The sequence below is a fragment of the Trichoderma reesei genome (assembly GCF_000167675.1).
Source record: "Trichoderma reesei QM6a unplaced genomic scaffold TRIREscaffold_4, whole genome shotgun sequence".
In the NCBI taxonomy this organism is placed as follows: Eukaryota; Fungi; Ascomycota; class Sordariomycetes; order Hypocreales; family Hypocreaceae; genus Trichoderma; species Trichoderma reesei.
This window is the reverse complement of record NW_006711151.1, coordinates 1,274,365-1,294,913: the sequence shown is the minus strand read 5'-3', so window position 1 is coordinate 1,294,913 and position 20,549 is coordinate 1,274,365. Positions and strand designations below refer to the sequence as shown.

The window sequence follows — 20,549 nt, the reverse complement described above, 5'->3', positions numbered from 1 at the left end:
CCCACATCGGCATTAAGCCCATTAGGCAGTCGGTGAGGGGCGCTCTGGAAGCGATTGATGCCGTAATCCAGCGGCCACCCAACCTTTGGGAGACACACTGATCACCTACCTACTAGGTACCTCCTACGGTGGAAAGAAAATTACCGGAATGATCTGCCTTCAAGCTGCAAGTGAAAAAGCTCCTGGGCTTCTATAGATTGCCGTTCTTATTAGGATTCATGACATATCGTATCACATAGCGATGGTGGCAGAAATCACAGGTACTTCTTTCCTCTCAACCCCAGTAGGAATACTAGCAGTAACAGAAGACATATAGACTCTAGCCAAATGGTAGATACTCAGCAGGTAGCCGCTCCTTGGGTATCGAAAGCACTGCACCGGTACAGCGTGTCCGCCAATCTGGTGATCTTCCTCCACTGCCAGCTATAGCAGAGCCCCCCTGTTGGCGCTGGGAAGTTGTGCCTGTAGCTCCCGGTCGTAGATTCACGATCAAACGATCAAAGGCGGAAGCACAGGCGCAGGCTAAGAGGAAAAGGCTGGCTCTAGCCTTGTCAAGTTAGCATCATCTGGTTCCATGCTACTAGTCCTTTGCACCGTGCGCCGATCCAGCCCGGATGAAGGACATGTGTTTCTACAGTTGAGAGAATCTAGAAGAAAACGACTGCATGTGGTTGGTCAAGAAGACGAAGTGTGAGTCAAACTGCTTTTTGAAATGAGGAACGGCATTTGCCTACCTGCCCACTACCTACGTAGTAGCTGTACTGAACTGTCCAGGAGATGCGAGGAACGACTAATTCGAGGTCTTCAACTTTGTTTCTGACAGCAAGTCTCTTGGAGGGCTCGGGAAGAAGCAGTGTCTCCTCAAGAGTCAACCCCGGGACATACTATTAACCAAGGAGTACTCAAGCGAATTCGAAAGCCTTTTCGATCGACTGGTTTGTTTATTATATTCTTGATCATACCCTTGGCTCCAGTACTTGCTGTCCAGAACGCAGTTTGCTTATGGACGGCGTACTCGAAAGCCGTAATACCTGACGCTGGCGAGATGGTGTTGGAAGCAGCACTATGTCCTCCATTACCGTAGCTTATGCACATGAAATCGAAGGAAGAAGAGGGACAAAGAAATGAGAAAGTTTTAGAAAAAAAAAATTCAAAAACGAGAGGAAGCCTTGCCGGGAGGTAGCCTTGGATGGCTCCATATGTGTATGTGCCTCCATCAATTGTACTGGTGTATGCGAACATCGATGGCAAAACTGACCTCGGTCCTAGCTGCCTCCTAATCTATGTATGTGGCTACAAGTCGGTGGCCAGATCCTTCAGATCCAAGGCAGTAATAGATTGTGAGGACTCAGGGGAGCTACAGCCTCTTATCAGCATTGGTGATGATCTCATGATGCGTTTGCATCGGGTGCGCAGGATGGTTGAGTACCCACCGGGTGATATGACTACCCTTCAAGATGCCACCCCTTTGGCTGCCCAGCATCAATGAAGCAAGAAGAAGAGGAGGAGGAGGAGGAAGGAGGTATATATGTGGCACCCTTGAGAATTGTACTTGCAAACCTCCCATGCTGTTACTTGTAAAATCTACAACATGTTCAAAGTGTGCACTTATTGTTAGTGACAAGGCGTTCTGCAAGAGAGCGAGCAGCCGTAGCCCCTTACCCTGGAGGAACTGCTGGCTGTATTGTGGGAACGCCAAATTCTATCGAGACATGCATGTTCAGGTTCAGACGCAGAAATCATGCGTCTTCTCTGCGCATGTGCTGCCATGCACTTACATATATGTAGTTTGTATCGATATTGGTGCTCCCTCGCAGGAGGCAAGACGGCACGGGACTGGACTGTGATTACAGCCACCGCGGAGCTCTGAAACAAACGGTTATCACAGTCGGGTTAGTGTCAAGCGCACCATCGTGAGTGAATTTAGGCATTGTTCCAGATTAGGGTTGAAATGCCAGATGCAAGACCAGTCCGCAAGGGATCCATCTAGGTAGCAATACATACATGCTCGCTGGCGGGAGAAGACAGTTGCACTCCGTGGGAGGAACATGTCATGTTTCGAGAACCCTGGAGTCGTCCTATCGCTCGTAAGGTATGTCGCGGGGTAGCGGGATCGAGGAAACATCTGATGCTTCATGTTTCCTCGAGTTTCCCCATGCCCACACGAGAGACGATCCTCGGCATATACCTAGGTACCTAGGTAGGCACTGCTGGTGGACGAAGGGTGTATAGGTACTCGTAGACGAAGTCGAAGCTGTGATGGAGTGAATTGGGCGAGTGAATGGTGTGTTTTCCCTCCCAAGACCGCCGACATGCGCCGACAGCAAAAGGCATGCAAAAAGAGGAGCCGGAAAAAGGGGTTGCTAGGCCACCCACCAAAACCCACCCACCCATCAGTCCAGCGGTGCCGAACAGCTGCCGCTTGTTGGTGATTTGAGCCAAAGCAGCACGCGATCCCGGACACCGCTAGACGGCGTGATGATGGTGATGTTATTGTTGTTGCTGCTGCTGATGGTAGTGATATCAGGGCCGTGATGTGGCCAGGTGGTGAGGCTCGATGATGGAGATGGTAGTAGGTACCTTTGGTATGTGCTGTAATTGAATTGAGAGCTAAGAGCAGCACGGCAGCCCCTCAGGAGATGGCCCGGACTGAACTGCTGGTGGCTCGTCAGGCTCTGTTCCAGTTTAGACAGCGCCCGGCGGGAGACGTTCGCTGGTTAGGCTCTAAAGCCCCGCCAAGAGACCCTTCCGCCACCTACGCAGCCCCCCACTGCCCACTGTCGAGGCCACTGAGCCTAGCGGCCAGCCAGGGGAAGCGTCCAGTGCCATTTGGCGGCTTGGAAGACGCCCGACCGACACTCCATCCCATCCAGCCCATGCTCTCCATGCTCTGCTCTGCATGCTCCCTGAGACAAAATCTCCAAGCTCTCAGACCTTGGACCTGTACATACCAACATCAAACCGGGGGACCGCCAGCAAGCAGCTCTTTGATCACAGCTCTAGCATCCGCCGCTTTTTGCCCGGTCTTCTCTGTGCCCTCGGGAGTTTTCTACCCATTGCTTACCTCTACAATTGTCATTCTATACCGCATTGGTTCCACACCGTCACGATATTCTTCCCAGCTTCAGCGGGCAGCCACCACTCAATCCTATAGGGCCACTTGATGGCTCGTTGCTGAACGGCGCCTGTTGACACGTCCTACAAACGCCCTCTCGGCCAAGCAGAGAAACAATCAAGGGAGCCATGGCGCCCGCAGACGACGCAGCCTCCCAGCACTCGACCGAGGCGTCGCTCAAGGAGAGACGCCCGTCCTTGACCGACTCCGACGCTGAAACGGTATGTCGAGCATCGTCCCACCACAACGCAAAGGATGTGGTGGCGGAATACCAAGCAATGCAAGGGCTAACAGGTTAGACCACCGAGCAGGATGCGTTCGAGGACGCCGTCGACGCCGCCTCTGTACGATCTCTGACCAAGAGATCGGTGTCCGCCACGAGACCACAACCTCCCCCGCCAGAGCAGGATGCCACCAAGTCTGACGCCGAGAGCGACAAGGAGGAGGAAGCCGAAGAAGCGAAATCAGACAAGGGCGAGGAGAAGCCAGAACCCCCCTCACGCGGCTCAACGCCGCTGTCTCATCGCATCTCCAACATCTCCAACACATCGAATCTTGATGTGGTCAACTTGGACGATGATGCTGCCCCACAACCCCAGGGTACACCTCTCTCACACCGTCTTCGCAACTGATATTGCTTTGCATGTCGCTAATTGTCCCAGCAGAGCCCACCAGCCCCTCTGAAAAAGACCAGCTGAGCAGAACGACCTCTTTGATCAACAGTGCTGCCGCTGCAGTACCTTCGTCGCCGGCCAAGAGCTCGCCGGTGGCCACAACCGAGGCCAAGACCCCTGCGGCAGCGACGCCGCCTGCCGCTGCCCCAGCTGCGGCCCCAGCTGCGCCCCCTGCACCAATGGGCAGGAGACTCACCAGCCCTTTCTCCTGGCTGTCTAGGAACTCTAGTAAAGACAAAGACGTCAGTGCCGCCTCAACTACTGGGCCGTCTGCCCGGAGGAACACTGCTAGTTCCGTTGCTACTGTGGGCAGCAACCCTGAGATGATGTTGAGCAAGCTCGAGGAAGAGAGAGAAGGTGATGGCAAGGCAACCAACCGGAACAGCCTCAAGGATCGATTCAAGGTGCTTCGGGCGCAGCAGGAGACCGGTGCTCCGCTTACTGTGAACACGGAGGGCCTTCCGGCCGAAACAACCGAGGGGGAAGCACCGGCAGCTGAGCTGCCCCCTCTATCCCCGCTGCCGCCTCCAAGCACTGACCTGGCGCCCGGAACAGCGGCCGGCATCAACGTTGGCCCGTCGGAGGCGGCGGTGTCACAAGTCGACTGGGATCTTTGGCAATCCGTTGTTTACGAAGGCCCGGCCGCTGTCGCGCGGTCAAGTGCCGAGGAGTTGAACAAGGCTATTGCCACCGGTATCCCCAGCGCTATCCGTGGTGTTATCTGGCAGGTCTTGGCACAGAGCAAAAACGAAGACTTGGAGGGAGTCTACAGAGACCTCGTCGCTAGAGGAACGGAGAAGGACAACAGGAATCGGCACAGCAGCAGCACAGCAGCTAGCAGCTTCAGCAATGCCAACCTTAGTGTCCAGAGTGGCGATGGCGTGGCCTCGTCTGCTTCGTCCGTCAACTCCGAACAGTCGGGTGGCTCGGGCCTGAAAGGCGATAAGAAGGACGACAAGAATGCCGAGGCCATCGCCAAGGCTCAGGCTGCGGCTGCGGCAGAGCGGATGCGCAAGGAAAAAGAAGACGTGGCAGCCATTCAGAGGCTGGAGAAGGTCATCCGCCGTGATCTTGGTGCCCGCACAAGTTATTCTAAGTATGCAGCTGCCGCAGGGCTTCAGGAGGGCCTCTTTGGCGTCTGCAAGGCGTATGCCCTCTTCGACGAAGGCGTCGGCTATGCTCAGGGAATGAACTTTCTGATCATGCCCCTGCTGTTCAACATGCCCGAGCAGGAAGCTTTTTGCCTGCTGGTCCGCCTGATGAATCATTATGGCCTGCGGGACCTCTTCATCCACGACATGCCTGGACTGCACCGCCACTTGTATCAGTTCGAGCGGCTTCTGGAGGATCTTGAGCCCGCGCTGTACTGCCATCTTCACCGACGGGGCATTTCCCCTCATCTCTATGCGACGCCATGGTTCCTCACCCTGTTCGCCTACCGCTTCCCCCTGCAACTCGTCTTGAGAATCTATGACTTGATTTTGTCCGAGGGCCTCTCGGCCATCATTCGATTTGGCATTGTGTTGATGCAAAAGAACACCGCCACTCTGCTGGAGATCTCTGACATGCAGCAGCTCACCACTTATTTGAAGGATAAGCTTTTTGATGTCTACATTGACAAGGATCCCAGCCAGGGTAGTCTTCTGGAGAATGGCTTCTTCGGCAGCTCCAGTTCAAGCATCGACAAGGAGATTTACAGGGCAGACCAGCTGGTGAGAGACGCCTGCGAAATTAAGCTCTCCGCGGAGCTCCTCGAGGGATACACTGCGGAGTGGGAGGAAAAGACAAAAGCCGAGAAGGAGCGGGAAACAGAGCTCAAAGAACTTCGAACGTCAAATCAGGCTCTTACTATCCAAGTCCGAAAACTGGAAGAAAGAGTCGAGGTCTGCGATCGCGAACAGGCAGATCTTGCCACGGAGCTTGTTCACACAAAGGTCGAGAATGACGAGCTCAAGGACGAGGTGGAAGCCCTCAGGAACCAGGTACAAGAACTCAAGAAGGTCATTGAAAGGCAGCCCTATGAGATGGAGGAAACCTGGAAGCTTGAGCGTGATGATTTGATGAAGCGTAACGAGAAGGTACACCTGGAAAATGAAAAGGTTGAGAGGGAGTTGGCTGAGCTGGAGGAGGAACTCGTCCAGACAAAGCTGCGGTACGCAGAGGTAAGTTCTCCGTTCTCAACGACTTTCCCCTTCCGCAGAAAGAGAGGAGACTAACTGTGGAGGGACAGATTGCTGGTCAACACGAGGCCCTGACCCGCAAGTGGTCTGACTTGAAGCGCCAGTTTGTTTAGTGCTGAACCAATCTCTGAAAGCGAAAGTCGAGCGTTACTGCATTGCCAACTACCATTCATACACTCCCTACTACCTTACAACCCTGCTCTTTCTGCCGCAATATGACCATATCACTGGGCCAGAGAGGATGCAATTCGTCATCATAGCCACAAGATTCCCCCGGCTTTCATTCCATCCACCCCATTCTGCGATGTCAAAAAGTTGTGCTTTTCTTCTTCTTCTTCTTCTTTTCTTTTCTGGAGTTTTGTTCTTATCTTTCTATTAGTGGTTTGATTAGGTAGCAGTATATATGCCCAGTCAAGCCTAGCTGAGTGACTGGTGATGAAAACGAAGGAATCCAAGAAAGAAAGCATTGACGATGGGTACAGCAGGATTATGACATGCATGAAAATCAGTTTAGGACAGACTTTGCAGAGAGGGGGAAGGGGAAAATTCAATAAAATATCTGAACAACCTTTGAACGACAAAGCAAGGTTCGCTTTGTGCAATTGCAGATATGGAAAATGACCTCTCTTTAAGTGCACACGTGGCTGTTTCTTCTCCAAGGCTCTTCAGGATATGGACACGCCGACACTGTCTGTATAGGCTCCGAGGGTAGAGATACGAGCATGCGAATGACTACCAAAAGTACGAGTCTCGGATGATGGGAAGAGGGTGCTTTGAATTATTTTGTTTCTTGTTTCATTATCATCTTTGGATGAAACAACGTGAAAAGAAAAAAATGTTAACATGATATGCATAAAAGCTTTTCATTCCCTATGGACCCGATCCGATGCTTCATGTGTAGATAGCTCTTGATGCCCTTTGAAAATGCCCAAGACAACGAAAAATCCTTGAACACCCATCCCCCGAACTCACGCCATTGCGAGTTTATTTGTGCAGCTTCTTCTGGTAGAAAGCCAGCTCCTCACCCTCCAGGATGTAGCCGTCGCAGCGACCGGACTGGCCGGGTCGGCTGGTGACGACGGCGTACAGGCGACCGGCCTCGAACTGCTTCTCGACGGCGGACTCGACCTTGCCGGTGGCGGCGAAGCGGGCAGCCTGCTTCTTCTCAACGGACTTGCTCTTCTTGACCTCCTCGACCTCCTTGCCCTCCTTGGCGGCCTGTGCCTTCTGGCGTCTGCGGCCGATGGGCTGGCCGTAGTGGGACTCGTACCACTGTCGGAAGGGAGCGGCGTCGATCTGGACGATGGCGCTGCGGGTCAGGGTGTTTGTGCGGACCAGCTCGTTGTTGGAGGGGTGGTAGGCGACAGCAATGACACGGGTCTTGCGGGTGCAGCCCTCGGAGGCCCAGGCGAAGTTGCCGGAGTCGAGACGCAGGGCACGGTACTTGTGGTTACCGCCACGGGTGCGGACGGTGTGAATTCGCTTGGCGCCGATCTTGGTGTTGGCACCCTGGCGGCCAGCCTCGAAAGCGCGCTTCTTCCCTGTTGACGGAGGTCAGAACGTAAGATCATAAAGATCGTTACGGGCTTTCGGAATCTTCATGTATGGTACGCACGGTAGTAGGCGCGCTTGGCACCGGAGGCGGAGCGCTTGTGGCGAGAGTCACGAGAGATACCCATGATTGCGAGTTCTGTTTGGAGGGAGAGAAAAGAGGTGGTTAGCAAAACTCTGAATATCACAGAAATTTTGGAGAAGGAGGAGTGATCTGATTGTGACGATGAATCTTCTCCAGCAGCAGCAACCAAGGACTACCCCTCTTCGCTTTGTCCAAAAGTCGGTAGACGAGTGTCGAGGCAAATTGAGTTTCCGTTGAATGCTGCTGAGAATATCGCGGCCGCAAGAAGAACTTACCTGATGAATATGGTGCTCACCAGGGCAATCGACTTGTCGGATGGTTGAGAGGAATGAAACTTTTGACGAGCTTGAAAGAGTGGAGGACTGAATTGGGTCGAAAATTGTGGTTGTGGGTTGCGCTAGCCCGCGGTACGTACCTCGCCTCAGGGCTTCTCGGATGGTGGGTTGTTCCGCACGAAATTGAGAGCTGAATTGTCGAATTGGTGTGTGGTGGGCTTCACGTGATGTCGCGTCTCGCTAAATCTGACTTCAAGCTTGAATGCTGGGCAGTCGCGAATGGGTCGTTTTAAGACGCGGAAGGTGGCGGCAACTTCAATGCTTACTTTACTTGGTACCAATCTACCTAAAGTAGATTTTGAGGTGCCAGCAGTCAGTCGAACTTCAATGCCATCTTCTTCTCTTTGTACTTTACCGAGCAGCTTGCAAGATTCAATATCATTCAGCTAAAGTTATGACCTGACCAAATCCGTTTACTCTGACATGTTATCTCTGACATGTTATCCTTGTTATGTCCCTGTACTCCGTATTCTGCTTTCTGATAGACGATTAGCCCTCGTCATACTCTTTCGTTCATTTCTGTCTCTGAACTCGTCTCTTCCGGTCCTCCATATTCCCTCGAGAACTCAAAAGCTGGATCGAAAAAGACACAAAATCACACTGCCTCCTCCTTCTCAGGCGCTCCTGGCGAAAGTGCGTCTCGGTATCGCCCTTGTTGTTGAATCACGACTCGTGCTCCTGAATATCCAGCATAAATTCCTTCATGAACTCGCTCAGATCAGCGAGCTCAAGTTGCGACAAAACACCGGAACCGTCAGTCAATGATGTGACGGGCGGGATGTTCCATGATCCAGGTTCCACGGCCTTCTTCTCCTACAAGATGGATCCGTCTCCGTTGGGGGCGTGTGCTTGCTCTCTCTCGCCGAGTTGAAGAGCAGTGACTTTGATTCGAGGGAGAGGGAGAAACCGACCATATTTGGCACGCCTGTCGCCATCTTCTTTGAGCTCGGCCAGCGATGGCCATTCCACACGCTTGTTCACTTCGACCGTATCTTGTTTGTTGAAGCAATTATGAACAGCGAAGACTGGAGAGAGCTCGTCCTCCATGTCCCGCCCATTGAATAGAGCCACACGCGGCTGGGGTTTTATCGGTGTGCCTGACGCCTTGGCAAGTTCCTTCTGTCGATTTCTTTCTTCCAAAATGCTGACCTCTTTGGCAAGCTTCTCTCGTTTGGCTTCTGCAAGCGAGATCCTCAACTTTGTCAACTCCGCAGGCGACTTCGGAACAAAAGGTGACTGATCGGCCTTCATGAACTGAAGGTTCATCATCATCTTCTGAAACGCCTTTCGCTCCTTAGTCTCGGAGCTTATCCATCTCTTGGACTGGGACCACGATGCTGGCTCGGCGAGGGCTTTGTGGCTGGGTTGCTCAGAGCCTTGGACCTGTCTCGAGTATGTGGCTGACGGGGTTGTGACCGCACGGGGACGGTGCATTGTGGAAGAGAAACCGCCTGATGCCGCTTTATCTCGTCGTCGTCAACATCCCACCAGTTCGTGATAACGCGACAGCTAGGTCGATGAGACTCACTTTGCTGGGCTGGCTCTTGTGCAGCGTTGTGGTGTTGTTGAGAATTGGAAACTGACTGACTGTCGGAGGACACTTGAGTGCTGGACTGCACGTGGCGGTCTTGTTGCGGCTGTGGTGAGCTTTGGGTAGTCTCTTCTCCAGAAGGCCGGTTGTCGACAGCTGACGGCGACTCGATATTCTGGCTGTTGGACTGGCAAGCAGCTGGTGGCTCGCTTCCAGTCTTGGAATCCTTATCGATGGATGTCTCAGCCAGATGTTGTGTGTCGTCTCGGCTCTGCACTTGAGTTAGCCTCTTTGTCATTGCGGTGTGAGGAGTGAATTAAGAGACGGAGATTTCCCCGTCAGACAACACGCACCATCGAATGAGTTTGGCTTTCACCAGTACCATCAGGTATCTTGGCCATCTGTGCCAAGGGTGTGAGGCGATGGGATCCAAAAACAAGAGGACCACTGCCACTGGATTTCATCTCCTCTTGAGTGGGGTTTGGGTTCTGGCCATCTGATTGAGCGCCAGTTCCTGGAGCAGAATAGAGTCTCAGCGGCCAATAAGTCACCCTGTAAGCAAAAAAGTAGCGGTCTGGTACTGGCTGACCTGTCGAGACAGATGCGATCTGACAAGGAGTAAGATGAAGCAATGGGTAGCAAGGCTCTAGTGGCGGCGGCGGCGGCGGCAATAGAGGTAGAGGCAACGGTGGGCGCGGTTGAAAGATAGCAGGTCCATAGGGCGCTTGAGGGATAACAAGAGGACCATATGGCGGCAGAGGGACAAAAGGCCGACCATATGGTGGAGGGATAGCAGGGCCATATGGCTGTTGCTGCGGAGCGATACCTGGGTGCATATAACCCGGATAGGGCCCCAGTGGCATCGGAAGCGGTGCTCGCATACCCATCATGGGAACAGGCTGCGGGACCTGCGACTCAGTCAGTTACCAGTTACTGATGCCCAGTTTGCATGGCTTGTGGGGGCGAACATTAACTTGGGTGCTCTCATTGTTTGTGTCTGACGGGATGTTTCCGCCGGACATGTGATGCGTCTGAGGCACCTTGGCCTCAGGGGTCTTGAGATGCTGTTCGGGACGGGTGCTTGGGCCCGAACCCTTGATGGAGGTTCCATCGCCGGCAGATCCGCCTTCACCCTTGCTCTGACTGCTCTCTGGCACATGATCACTGCTCTTCGAAGATTCAACGCCAGGTTGACCTGAAGGGTTCTGAAGAGCAGATCGGCCAGAGGCTGGAGCAGCGGGACGGGATATCTGAGCACACACGCGATTAGCAGCCGCTTAGTCCTGTGCAACCTCGCACCTGAGTTGCGTGGTGAATGAGGCGAAGCCATGAGGCATGGAGGAGTCACAAGCATACACTCGTGCTGCTCGACGTTACCTGGTCTTGAGAGGCTGGGAGATCCTCTCTCTTAGGTCTCTCAGCCTGTGATCCCGGGCGGGAGGGTTGGGCACGCTGCCTAGCAAAGCGCGGTTTCGAAGAAGCAAGTGGGATAAAGGGCGCCGCGAACGGGTTCATTGTTCCATTCGCGTCACCTGTTGGCATGTTGTGTTTGGCTTGACCTAGCAGTCAGGGGAGCGGGGACGATCAGATGCGAGAAACTTGACGATGTTGAGAGGGTACGGTAGGGGGTGAGCTTGAGGAACTGTGATGAATGAGGAGAGACGGTGATGTTTTGAAAAGACGAAGACCGCGCTCTACCAGATGGGTGTTCTGTCATTCAGTTGGACGCGTAAGCTACTACTTGCTGCGTGGAGAGCTGGCCGTTGCAGCTGGCAGCTGGCAGAGCTGGCGGAGCTGGCCAGTGACTGTCTGGCCATCTCCAGTTGACGGCCAGAGTTGCCCAGCAACAACAACTTTGGCCACTGTCGAAACAGCTGCGCGGTTCGTTGGGGACGATAGTGGCCGCGCAACAGGTATGTCATGCCTGCTAGGTATCGATGGGTACTGACGGTGTCTTGAAGGTAGAACGTCAACACACGATGCGAGGACATAGGGGCTTTCAGATGGGTCAAGGAGCTTTACAAGGGGCCTTATACGACAAGGGGAAAGACGAAGAGTCTTGTTGGTTACTACTTGAATCCATACGATGTACATCTCTTTAAGAGGCATCTGTCACTCGCAGCTTGATTCTCCGCCACCTGATGAGGTTTCGGAACTTTGGTGGTGACAGCTTTTGGTCTGTCAGCTGCGGGCCCTGGTGTTCAGTCCACAATCGGCGGCTGTCACTCCGTTTACTCGTGGACAAAGCCGGACGTGTTGCTTCAAAGAAATCATGGCTGGCTGGCAGATGGCTTGAAAACGCTCTTGTTCCTTGACGCCCAACTTCTGTCTCTCTATTGAGGATGAAGTGTTAGTTGCGCTTGGTTAATATTGCTTTAGTTCAACACGTCGGCACTATACCTAGTCGTGCTGTGACCTGCATATCAAGACCAAAGCCGCTCATCACCAGTGCAAATGGATGTCTCAACACGTCACAATGACTATGTTGATGATCATGCCCTATAAAATTACCCATACTCGTTCCATTGTCTGCTGTTCTATGCAACCCTGCCACCGGAGTGCCAGACGGCTCATAGCAGATGGAGTGCCATGATCCTTGGCCGCCATCAACCTCGAAGGAATTGTCGTCCTTTCTCTTTCACTGACAACTTTCAGCATATGACCCAAGCCTTGACACTTTGCCCGTGACTTTGGTATCTAGCCAGTTACTCTGTGCTGTTCATCATCTTATATCATCCCGATCTCGGCTCTTAGACGACGGGATATCAAGTTCTTACCACCCTCCTGCTAGCACATGTATGTACCAAAGTCTATCTGCTCGGGATGACCTTGAAATCCACTGCACATCAATTGTCCCCAGCAGCTCCCCAGTACCTCGCAAGCAGTACAGTAGCCCCCTGCTGTTGAATTCAATGCTACCTCTGCTACGCTGAGTTTGCTGCGCAGTCCGGGTAACTGCCGTCGTACCCCGCTATCGCACCCGCCGTATCGCGTACATTGGAGGCACTCCACACCCCACTGCCGAGGAAACCAGCACCAAGCCTTACGCTTGCCTTGGGTTACTTTCTGCTGTAGCTGGCTTTTTCCTCCCCAGCAATTATCATCACCAGCCTCATCATCATCATCCTCCTCCTCCTCTTCTTGTCTCTTTCCAACCTCGTGCGCAACGCCATTGCGTTTCTCCCAGCTTCACAATGGCTCCTCCAACGACGCTCAAGCTGACGAATCGCTGTATGTGTCCTCAGCTACAGAATTACTGCATTCTCGTGATTCCAGTTATACTAACTCATCATCCCCAACAGCTCCCAAGCAGCCCATCAAGAAGCTCCCGGCGGCCATCCACCTCCCCGCCGACGCCACCGTCGAAGATGTCAAGAAGCTGATTGCGAAAGAGGCCGGGTTCAGCGACTACAACCGCATTGGCCTGTTTTACCCGTCGACCAGGAAGACGCTCAAGGACCGCAAGGCTCTGATTGCAGAGGACAAAGAGGTTGCCGACGCGGGCGAGGTGCTGGTCAAGGATCTCGGTATGATTGCTTGAGGACGTCCTGGCATTTTGATCTTAGTATACTGACCAAACTCGTCATCCTTTTAGGCCTTCAAATTGCCTGGAGAACCGTCTTCGTCGTCGAGTACCTCGGCCCGATCCTCATCCACATCGCCGCCGTCGCCGCCCGCCCGTACCTGCTCAAGGACCCGTCCATGTCGCCCTCGCAATGGCTCAGCTTCGGCATGATCGTGGCGCACTTCTTCAAGCGCGAGCTGGAGACGCTCTTCGTGCACAAGTTCTCGGCCAACACGATGCCTGCGCGCAACATCTTCAAGAACAGCGCGCACTACTGGCTCCTCTCGGGCGCCCTCTGCGCCTGGTCCATCTACTACAGCCCCTGGTCGCTGGCCGCGCGCGCCGACCAGCCGCTGGTGGACGCCGTCGGCACCGTGCTGTACCTGTTTGGCGAGATCAGCAACGCGCTCGTGCACCTGTACCTGTCCAGCCTGCGGTCGGCGGGCGGCACCGAGCGCAAGATCCCGCAGGGCTACGGCTTCTCGCTCGTCACCTGCCCCAACTACATGTACGAGGTGCTGGCGTGGGTGGGCATCATCCTGGCCAGCCGCGACTGGTCCGTTGCGCTCTTTATCCTCATTGGCGGCGTGCAGATGTTCGTCTGGGCCAAGGGCAAGGAGAGGGCGTACCGCAAGGAGTTTGGTGACAAGTACAAGAAGAAGCGCTATGTCATGCTTCCGGGATTGGCGTAAAGGGAGAGAAGGTCTTTACAGTTGCACGCGCCCGTGGATGACGGACAAGAGGGGCATACCGTGGCGCTGGGTGTTTTATGCTCAATAGAAGTTGGAGCTAGATGGAGACCAGCTAGAAGGACGCAAAGGAGTCTACGGTTATCTTGTCATATGCAAACAGAATAGTACAGTCTCATATACTACCTACCCGCCATCCATCGCCTCATGTATTTTATATTGCAGATACATCCGTTCAATTCCGTGGCTGTCATCTTGCCATGCCACTTACATGGCCAAACTTTCACCTCGTCGACATCGTCGCCCCAGAGCTCGTTGCCCGCCCCGTGCTGGAGCTCGCCTCGAGTATGCTCATCAAGCTCCGGCTGGCCTCGGACATGCTGTTCAGATCCATCGTCCTCAGCTTCCTCACAGCATCATTCTCAAAACTTTTGACCCCCTTTCCACTGCCCTTACCGCCATCACCATCATCATCACCACCACCACCACCACAAACACCCTCACCACCAAGTCTCTGCTCCTCCTCCTCCTCCTCCTCCTCCTCGCCGCCATCACTCCCATCATTCCCCCCTCCACACTCACTGCAACTACAACTACACTCGCTCCCATCCTCGCCATCCGTCGTCTCCCCCCCACCACCACCACCATTCGCCAACCTGACCGTCTCCTCCAGCACCAAGAACCCCCTCTCGAGGACCTCTGCCCAATTCTGCACGTTGCCCAGCTCCTTGACCTTGCGCGCCGCCTTGTCCGCCTCTGCTTTCAGCTTCTGCGTCTCCTTGCGCAGGCCGTCCGTGGCGCGGACGACGTCGCGCTGCTGTCGCTCCAGGGCGGCGGCGTTGGCGTGGAGGATGCCGGCGCGGGACTGGAGCTCCGCGTCGAGCATGTTGCCGATGGAGGCGACGACGGCGGCGCGCGCGTCGGAGACGTGCCGGCTGGTTTGAGGCGTGGGCAGGGTTGGGCTGAGGGCGGCGGCGGCGGTGGTGGTGGTGGTGGAGGGGGTTGCGGGTGAGGAGGAGGAGGAGGAGGAGCATGGCTGGGAGGGGGTGAGCCAGCGGGGGGGAGGGGGGGAGGTTGCTGATGATGCGGTTGGGGAGGAGGAGGATGGTGGGTTGTTGGGTGTGGTGTTGCTGGGCATGGTGGTGGTGCTGGTTGTTGCTGTTGGGGCCTTGGGAGGGCCGGTGGATGATGATGATGATGATGACGACGATGATGGTGATGATGACATTTTTGTGTGTTGTTTGGGGGATGATCAGAGAGAGAGAGAGAGAGAGAGAGATGGTGTTTGGCTGTTTGTGACTTGCTTCAAGCGTGATGTTTTATATGTATATATAGAACAGCGATGGTTCGTGTGATGATGCAATATCAGTCCATCGTCGTGTGCAGTTGTTGAGGGGAGTGTCGTTGGTGGTGAGAGATGCAAGTCGTCCATCGGTTAAAGCGTGGACGACAAATGTATTCCCTCTCACTTCACACCTTGCATGAGATACCTTACCTAGGTACTTACCTACAAGACATCACGCTGATTGTGTGGGGTGCATTTTGGGGGTTAAGGCCGGCAGTTGGGGGGGTTGCAAGGATTATATGCAGACCTGGAGAGAAATGGTGGTGATTGGTGGTGTTGCCCGCTTGTATCGACACCATAGCAGGTGTGCGTTCGTATGGTCCTATACAACAGAATGAATCACAATGAGTCAATAACAGATACTTGGAAAAAAATCAAGTCACAGACAACAATAAATGCCCAATTCCACAGGATTATCATCTTCAATTTTGACCTTTATAGAAATCCATGCTCCCTGTCCATCGAAATATCAAAGAGGCATAATAAAAAGTTCCAACATGACAAATACAACGTGATATACACCAACACTTTGTGCTTCCCATCCCTCTATCCTCTACAAGCAGGTAATAACTTTGCGTTCGTCGTGGTATCGTTGCCCTAGAGTCTAGAAATGTCCTTTCAAAGGCAGTTCCGGTATCGAAGGGAGCCTGTATATATGGTTCCATTCAATGGCCATCACTCCAAGCGTTTGTCATAACAAAACCAAAACTCCAGGGCTATGCAGAAAGGGGGGGGAAAAGATCGAAAAAAAAAAAAAGAGAGAATGCAACGTAACTGCGTCCCAAAGCCTCAAGACAACGCTTTTGTTCAAAATGACAAATCATTCATAAAATCCATTCGAGGGCGTGCTATGCAAGACTCCCTGTCGTCCCTTTCGCCGGCTAAAGCAACACGGCGAGATCTAAACGAAGGAAAGAAGAGGGGAGAAAACGAGAAGGAAGAAGAAAATCAGTACCAAGGAGTGGCCATGACAGGGGGGGAAAAAAGCTTTCATATAGCTACTTTCCCTCCGTTGACCCGAAATGGCGCGGCTCCCACTGGAACACTGGGACTGAAGGCCGAGGACGGCGTTGGCACGCCGTCTGACGACATGGACGAAACCGACGACAGTGAATTGAAGCCAGAGTGGCCCTTGGACATGGTCCCCGTGCGAGACATGGAGATGCCCGGGTTGGTCATGAGCGTCTCCGCGCGCTCAAAGACGTTGCCGTGGAAGACAGCCGCAAACGATCCAGTCTGTGGTGTGGCGACGGTGGCCTGCATGGCCGGCCCCAAGGCCGCGCTCTGCGGCGTGATGGGGACCTGCGGCGTCGTGGGCGACAGAGCTCCTGGCCCAAAGGATCCCTGCCCACCACCGCTGCCGCGGTGCCCACCACCACCACCACCACCACTACTTCCACCACCACCACCTCCTGCTGGTCTCAGGATATAGTTCCAGGGCGAGTTCATGATGATGATGCTCGTCTCCTTCATGCTCTGGTGGACAGGCCGCAATCGAGCTCTAGTGTCAGGCGGCAGGGGAATGGTGTTAATCTCCGATTTGATCTTGGAGGCCATCTTTGTCCAGGCCGAGATGAAGTTACTGCAGAGGCTCCAGAATCCCGCGTGAGACCGCACTCCCGGATCCTTGAGCTTGATCATACCCAGGCGATTCTTCAGAATCTCCGTCTGCTGGATGGCGTCGACGCACATGGCAATGAGATTCTTCCAGTCACGTATCATGGCGCTCGGCGCTCGCTGTTGCATGGCGTTTCGAATCCCCCCAGTCAGTTGAGTATGAAAGTTGGGCAGGATGTGCAGGACAATGTCAGTCGACCTCTGCAGGGCGAGATATATCTTGTCGAACTGGGCATCTTCCTCGGAAAAGTCGGCGCTGGCGCCTTCACGCCCATACGACGTCGCAAACGAGTCGTTGGATCGGGGCGTCGCCGATACAATCTTGGCGGTGCGACTACCACCGTTGTTATACGGAACCGGTATGTCGGTGGCCACTCTGAGGTTGCTAGGGTTGTGCATGACGGGGCCGGTGCGATTCCGGGGGGGCGCGGGCTTCTGAGGCGTGGCCACGGCGGCAGCCGCCTCGCGAAAGTAAGGCTTGATGGTGTTGCTGTTGTCGGGCGCGTCCAGGGCGGGGACATTGGCCTGCTTGTTGTTCTCCGAGAAGACGGACGAGAGGGTGACTCGGAGCTCCATTATACTGTTGTAGATCAACATCAGGAGGGTTCGGATATAGCGAGCATCTCCATTATTGACAAAAGTATCGATATTATCAGCCAGGAGGGTGCAGACGTGGCCATAAGCCCCGACCAGAGTCTGACAGGCGCGGTGCACGTTGGCATTGTCCCCAAACGGTCCCTCTTCGTCCTCGGCCATCGCCATGTCGTGCTTCTGAATCTCCTGCTCCAGCTCCTCGACGTGAGAGTTGGTGTTGTAGAAGACGATTTCGAGACTCGAGCGCTTTGCGGACCCATCGTTGGTCAGGGTCATGAGCATCTGGATCATGGGGTGGATTTGGAAGACCGAATAGAGGATGCCCTTGGCCGCTTCAATCACGGGATCAAAGATCTTTGACTCCCTTCGGCGCTCGGGGAGGACGGAAAGCCGTCGCACATAGACTGGTCGTTGGAGGGAATCCGTGGGCGTTGCTGGGCTCCTGGATGGAGCGGCTTGGCTCCCCTGCATAGCAGAGCCGTGGCTTAGCCCTCGATAGTGACTCCATCGGTTGCTGCCCTCAACCTCATCGAGAGTTCCCAGATCTGACGTTGGTTTCTTCGCGAGTATGCCCATGCGCCGCTGCCGGCTGTTCGACCTCTCCGAGTGCATCAGTGTTTCCGAGTTGCTGCGCCCGCGTTCGCTAATGTTTCCAATGGTCAGAGGCAGAACCCCAGGGCGACGAGTGGCCGTGTTCTGCTGCGATAGACCTCGATAATGCGACCGTGACGGGATAGGGGGAGGCCCTCGTGCTCCACCGCTAGGTACACGCATGTCGGACGCATCAGAGCTGCTCACTTTGATGGGAAATCGACCGCTTGGCATGCGTCGTAGAGGCATTCGCGGCGTATCGGTACCCTCGCTCGATTCGTCGCCAGTCGCCTCGGCGTCACGCCCGTTGATGAGGTGCAGCTTCATGAACTTCTTGATATGCGCCGTAATGGCCACCTCTGTCACCTCGCCCTCTCTTCCAGAGCCCTCGCCAGAGGGACTGGGTGATTGAATCTGCAGCGCATCCCGTGGGGGAAAGCTGATAGGGTTCCCTTCAAACTTGAGGACTTGGAGTGAGGTCATCTCGGCCAGGCACACGGGCAGTTCCCGGATCTGGTTCTTTGGGATCGAGAGGACTTTGAGAGACGAGAGCCTCGCAATGTCGGGCGGCAAGACTCGCAGCTGGTTACGGCCGAGATCAAGAATCTCGAGAGATTTAAGCTCACATAGCTGTTACCTATGTTAGATTGGTTCATCTCCAGTGGCGAGACATTGTGAAGGGGGGGAATATGTGGGATCCGCACAGGCAAGGGAAACTCTTTGATCTGGTTGCCTCTGATGTTGAGGTATCGCAGCGAAACGCACTCGGCAAAGCGGGCTGGCAAAGACGAAAGCTGGTTGTGTGATAGGGCGAGCCTGCATTGTAACACCTAGCAGTCAGCAAACAGGATTGCTCGATTGATGCTTCCGCGTCTCTGTCGACTTCTTTGTTTGAATCTTCTTCTCTGTGGTTGCTCCACTTCCAGAGGGACAAAACAAAGGAAGCAGACAGTGCATGGGAAGCGGATGCTTACCGTTCCAACTCGTTTTTGACTATATCCACCACCTCCTCGGGGAGCTTCTGGATGCCTTTGCGGCTCAGATCGATGGTGACGCCCGACTTGAGGCCCGGGCCGACGTCGACAGCTTGGCTCTCGTTCTCGAGGGCATGTCGCATGGCCTCGCGGGTGAGGCTGATGACCTGGGCGGCCGTCAGGATGGGCGTGGAAGGCGACGTTGCGTTGGGAGGCGGGCCATTCCGGCCATTGGGCAGCGGCGGGAGCGGCATCATGGGCGGCATCTGGCCGTTCGAAGGAGCAGTGGTGAGGAGAGGGCGACGAGGAGCCTGCGCGGGATTGTTATTGTCGGGCATGGCCATGCCCACGCCCACGCCCACGCCCACGCCCCTGAGAGCAGGCTGGGCCGCGGGGGGGCCAGGAGCAGCTCCAGGTCCTGCGCCCATGCCGGCAGGCATTCGGTCTGGGCGCTCCATGGCGAGTAACCGAGAGCGAGTCGCAGCAGCTCTTTGAGCCCTCTGGTCGGGTGCTTTTCTCTCTCTTCTGGTCGCGTCCACACCGGTGCTAGCACGTGTATATTCGAAACTCCGCACGCCAAAATGACGAGCTCAGCCGTCGCGAGAGCTCTCTCTGGGCGGGGGGGCGGCCGTGACAGTTGGGCAGTCGAAAATCAAATGTTTCAGAGTCCCCCCTCTCCAAAGCCGTCGCGCCAGAACTCTGGGGAATTTTTGCGGTTAAGCAGATCGGGGCTGCGACGAATGATGAAGCGAAGCACGTGAGACCATCCTGATCAGGCCCGGCCAGGCGCCTAAAGTTGCTGAAGAGCGTCCTGAGGTCTCGATGCTGGCAAGGACGGGGACTGGGACTGGGACTGGGACTGGGACTGAGGGCGGCGTTTGAGGAGAGGCGAGGCGGGAGGTCGCGAGGAGGAGAGACAAGAGGCCGGACTGTTGGATGTGCCTTTCTGGACGTGAGGCTCTTGGCGGGATTGGATCGGCTTGATTGGACGGGGGGCCAGAAGCTGGCTGCTTAGAGCCCCTGAAACACTAGCGGGTGGTTGGCGAGGACAGTGCGAGCAGCGGGCAGCCACAGCGGCTACATACCTCACACTCCAGGGCTCTTCAGAGGGAGGACCCGGACCCTGATAGGGGACGGGACAGCGCACAGCGGGCTTGGCCACAGGGCTGGTTCACTGGCGTCGGGTGTTCTATCTTTAGACGAGCAGTGGAATTTGAATCTACATGTACCTATGTATCCACGGATTTGATGGAAGATGAGACCTGACTTGAGATTTTAAACACCACTGATGACGGGCCATGCTTTGGACTTTGCAGCGGCTCTCTATCTTAGGTAGGTAGTTGGGTTGTCTCGTCAGAAGAAGAAAAAAAAAAAAAAAAAAAGGTACGATTACGAAGCAGAATACGTGTAATATCGGCCATGTTCTGCTCCCAGATGCCTACATGGATGCTGCACGGATCACTCCAGTCCACAGCAGCCCGGGGGTTGTTGGACTGCATGAACATTGACTCGCATGCCCTGCAACTGCAACCGCAAGCTCCAGCGCGGGAAGCAATGCGTTTTTGTATGTACAGTACAGCATGGTGAAGCGGGATTCGGAGTGTTCGATGGAGTATCAAATGCGTGTACGTATACACATGTACTTTGGTGATGGGCATCGCAGCAGCAGTGGTCATATCGGCACGTCTGTTGGATCCTCCCAT

The 20,549-nt window shown here is 54.7% G+C and overlaps 5 protein-coding genes across 5 annotated transcripts; 2 read left to right on the top strand and 3 right to left on the bottom strand.

The window, feature by feature from the left end:
* Positions 1-3,426: 3,426 nt before the first annotated feature.
* TRIREDRAFT_58161 (GTPase-activating protein) lies at positions 3,427-6,082 on the top strand (the record flags this gene model as incomplete). The annotated part of the gene is made up of 3 exons (XM_006963396.1): positions 3,427-3,733; positions 3,805-5,951; positions 6,020-6,082. Coding segments are annotated over 3 exons (2,517 nt in total), but the record flags the coding sequence as incomplete, so codon positions are not given.
* Positions 6,083-6,727: 645 nt separating this feature from the next.
* On the bottom strand, positions 6,728-7,952 carry TRIREDRAFT_120779 (uncharacterized protein). Its single transcript, XM_006963211.1, has 3 exons — positions 7,881-7,952; positions 7,585-7,659; positions 6,728-7,510 (listed from the first exon to the last, which is right to left on the bottom strand). The coding sequence occupies exons 2-3, from the start codon at positions 7,646-7,648 to the stop codon at positions 6,954-6,956; spliced, it is 621 nt and encodes a 206-aa protein (XP_006963273.1). The 5' UTR covers positions 7,649-7,659; positions 7,881-7,952; the 3' UTR covers positions 6,728-6,953.
* Positions 7,953-12,665: 4,713 nt separating this feature from the next.
* TRIREDRAFT_105035 (uncharacterized protein) lies at positions 12,666-13,728 on the top strand (the record flags this gene model as incomplete). Its single annotated transcript, XM_006963395.1, has 3 exons — positions 12,666-12,702; positions 12,774-12,998; positions 13,067-13,728. The coding sequence occupies 3 exons, from the start codon at positions 12,666-12,668 to the stop codon at positions 13,726-13,728; spliced, it is 924 nt and encodes a 307-aa protein (XP_006963457.1).
* A 451-nt stretch (positions 13,729-14,179) lies between these two features.
* TRIREDRAFT_33632 (uncharacterized protein) lies at positions 14,180-14,689 on the bottom strand (the record flags this gene model as incomplete). Its single annotated transcript, XM_006963029.1, has 2 exons — positions 14,180-14,295; positions 14,371-14,689. Coding segments are annotated over 2 exons (435 nt in total), but the record flags the coding sequence as incomplete, so codon positions are not given.
* A 1,371-nt stretch (positions 14,690-16,060) lies between these two features.
* TRIREDRAFT_58191 (uncharacterized protein) lies at positions 16,061-19,112 on the bottom strand (the record flags this gene model as incomplete). The annotated part of the gene is made up of 3 exons (XM_006963210.1): positions 16,061-18,502; positions 18,577-18,688; positions 18,847-19,112. 3 exons carry the CDS (start codon positions 19,110-19,112, stop codon positions 16,061-16,063), a joined length of 2,820 nt encoding a protein of 939 aa, XP_006963272.1.
* Between the last annotated feature and the right edge of the window lie 1,437 nt (positions 19,113-20,549).

Excerpts from the sequence above, each read along its gene's own strand:
- TRIREDRAFT_120779 (XM_006963211.1), bottom strand. The coding sequence starts at position 7,648 with ATGGGTATCTCTCGTGACTCTCGCCACAAGCGCTCCGCCTCCGGTGCC. Across the intron at positions 7,511-7,584 it reads TGCCAAGCGCGCCTACTACC|GGAAGAAGCGCGCTTTCGAG; the intron begins GTGCGTACCATA and ends CTCCGTCAACAG.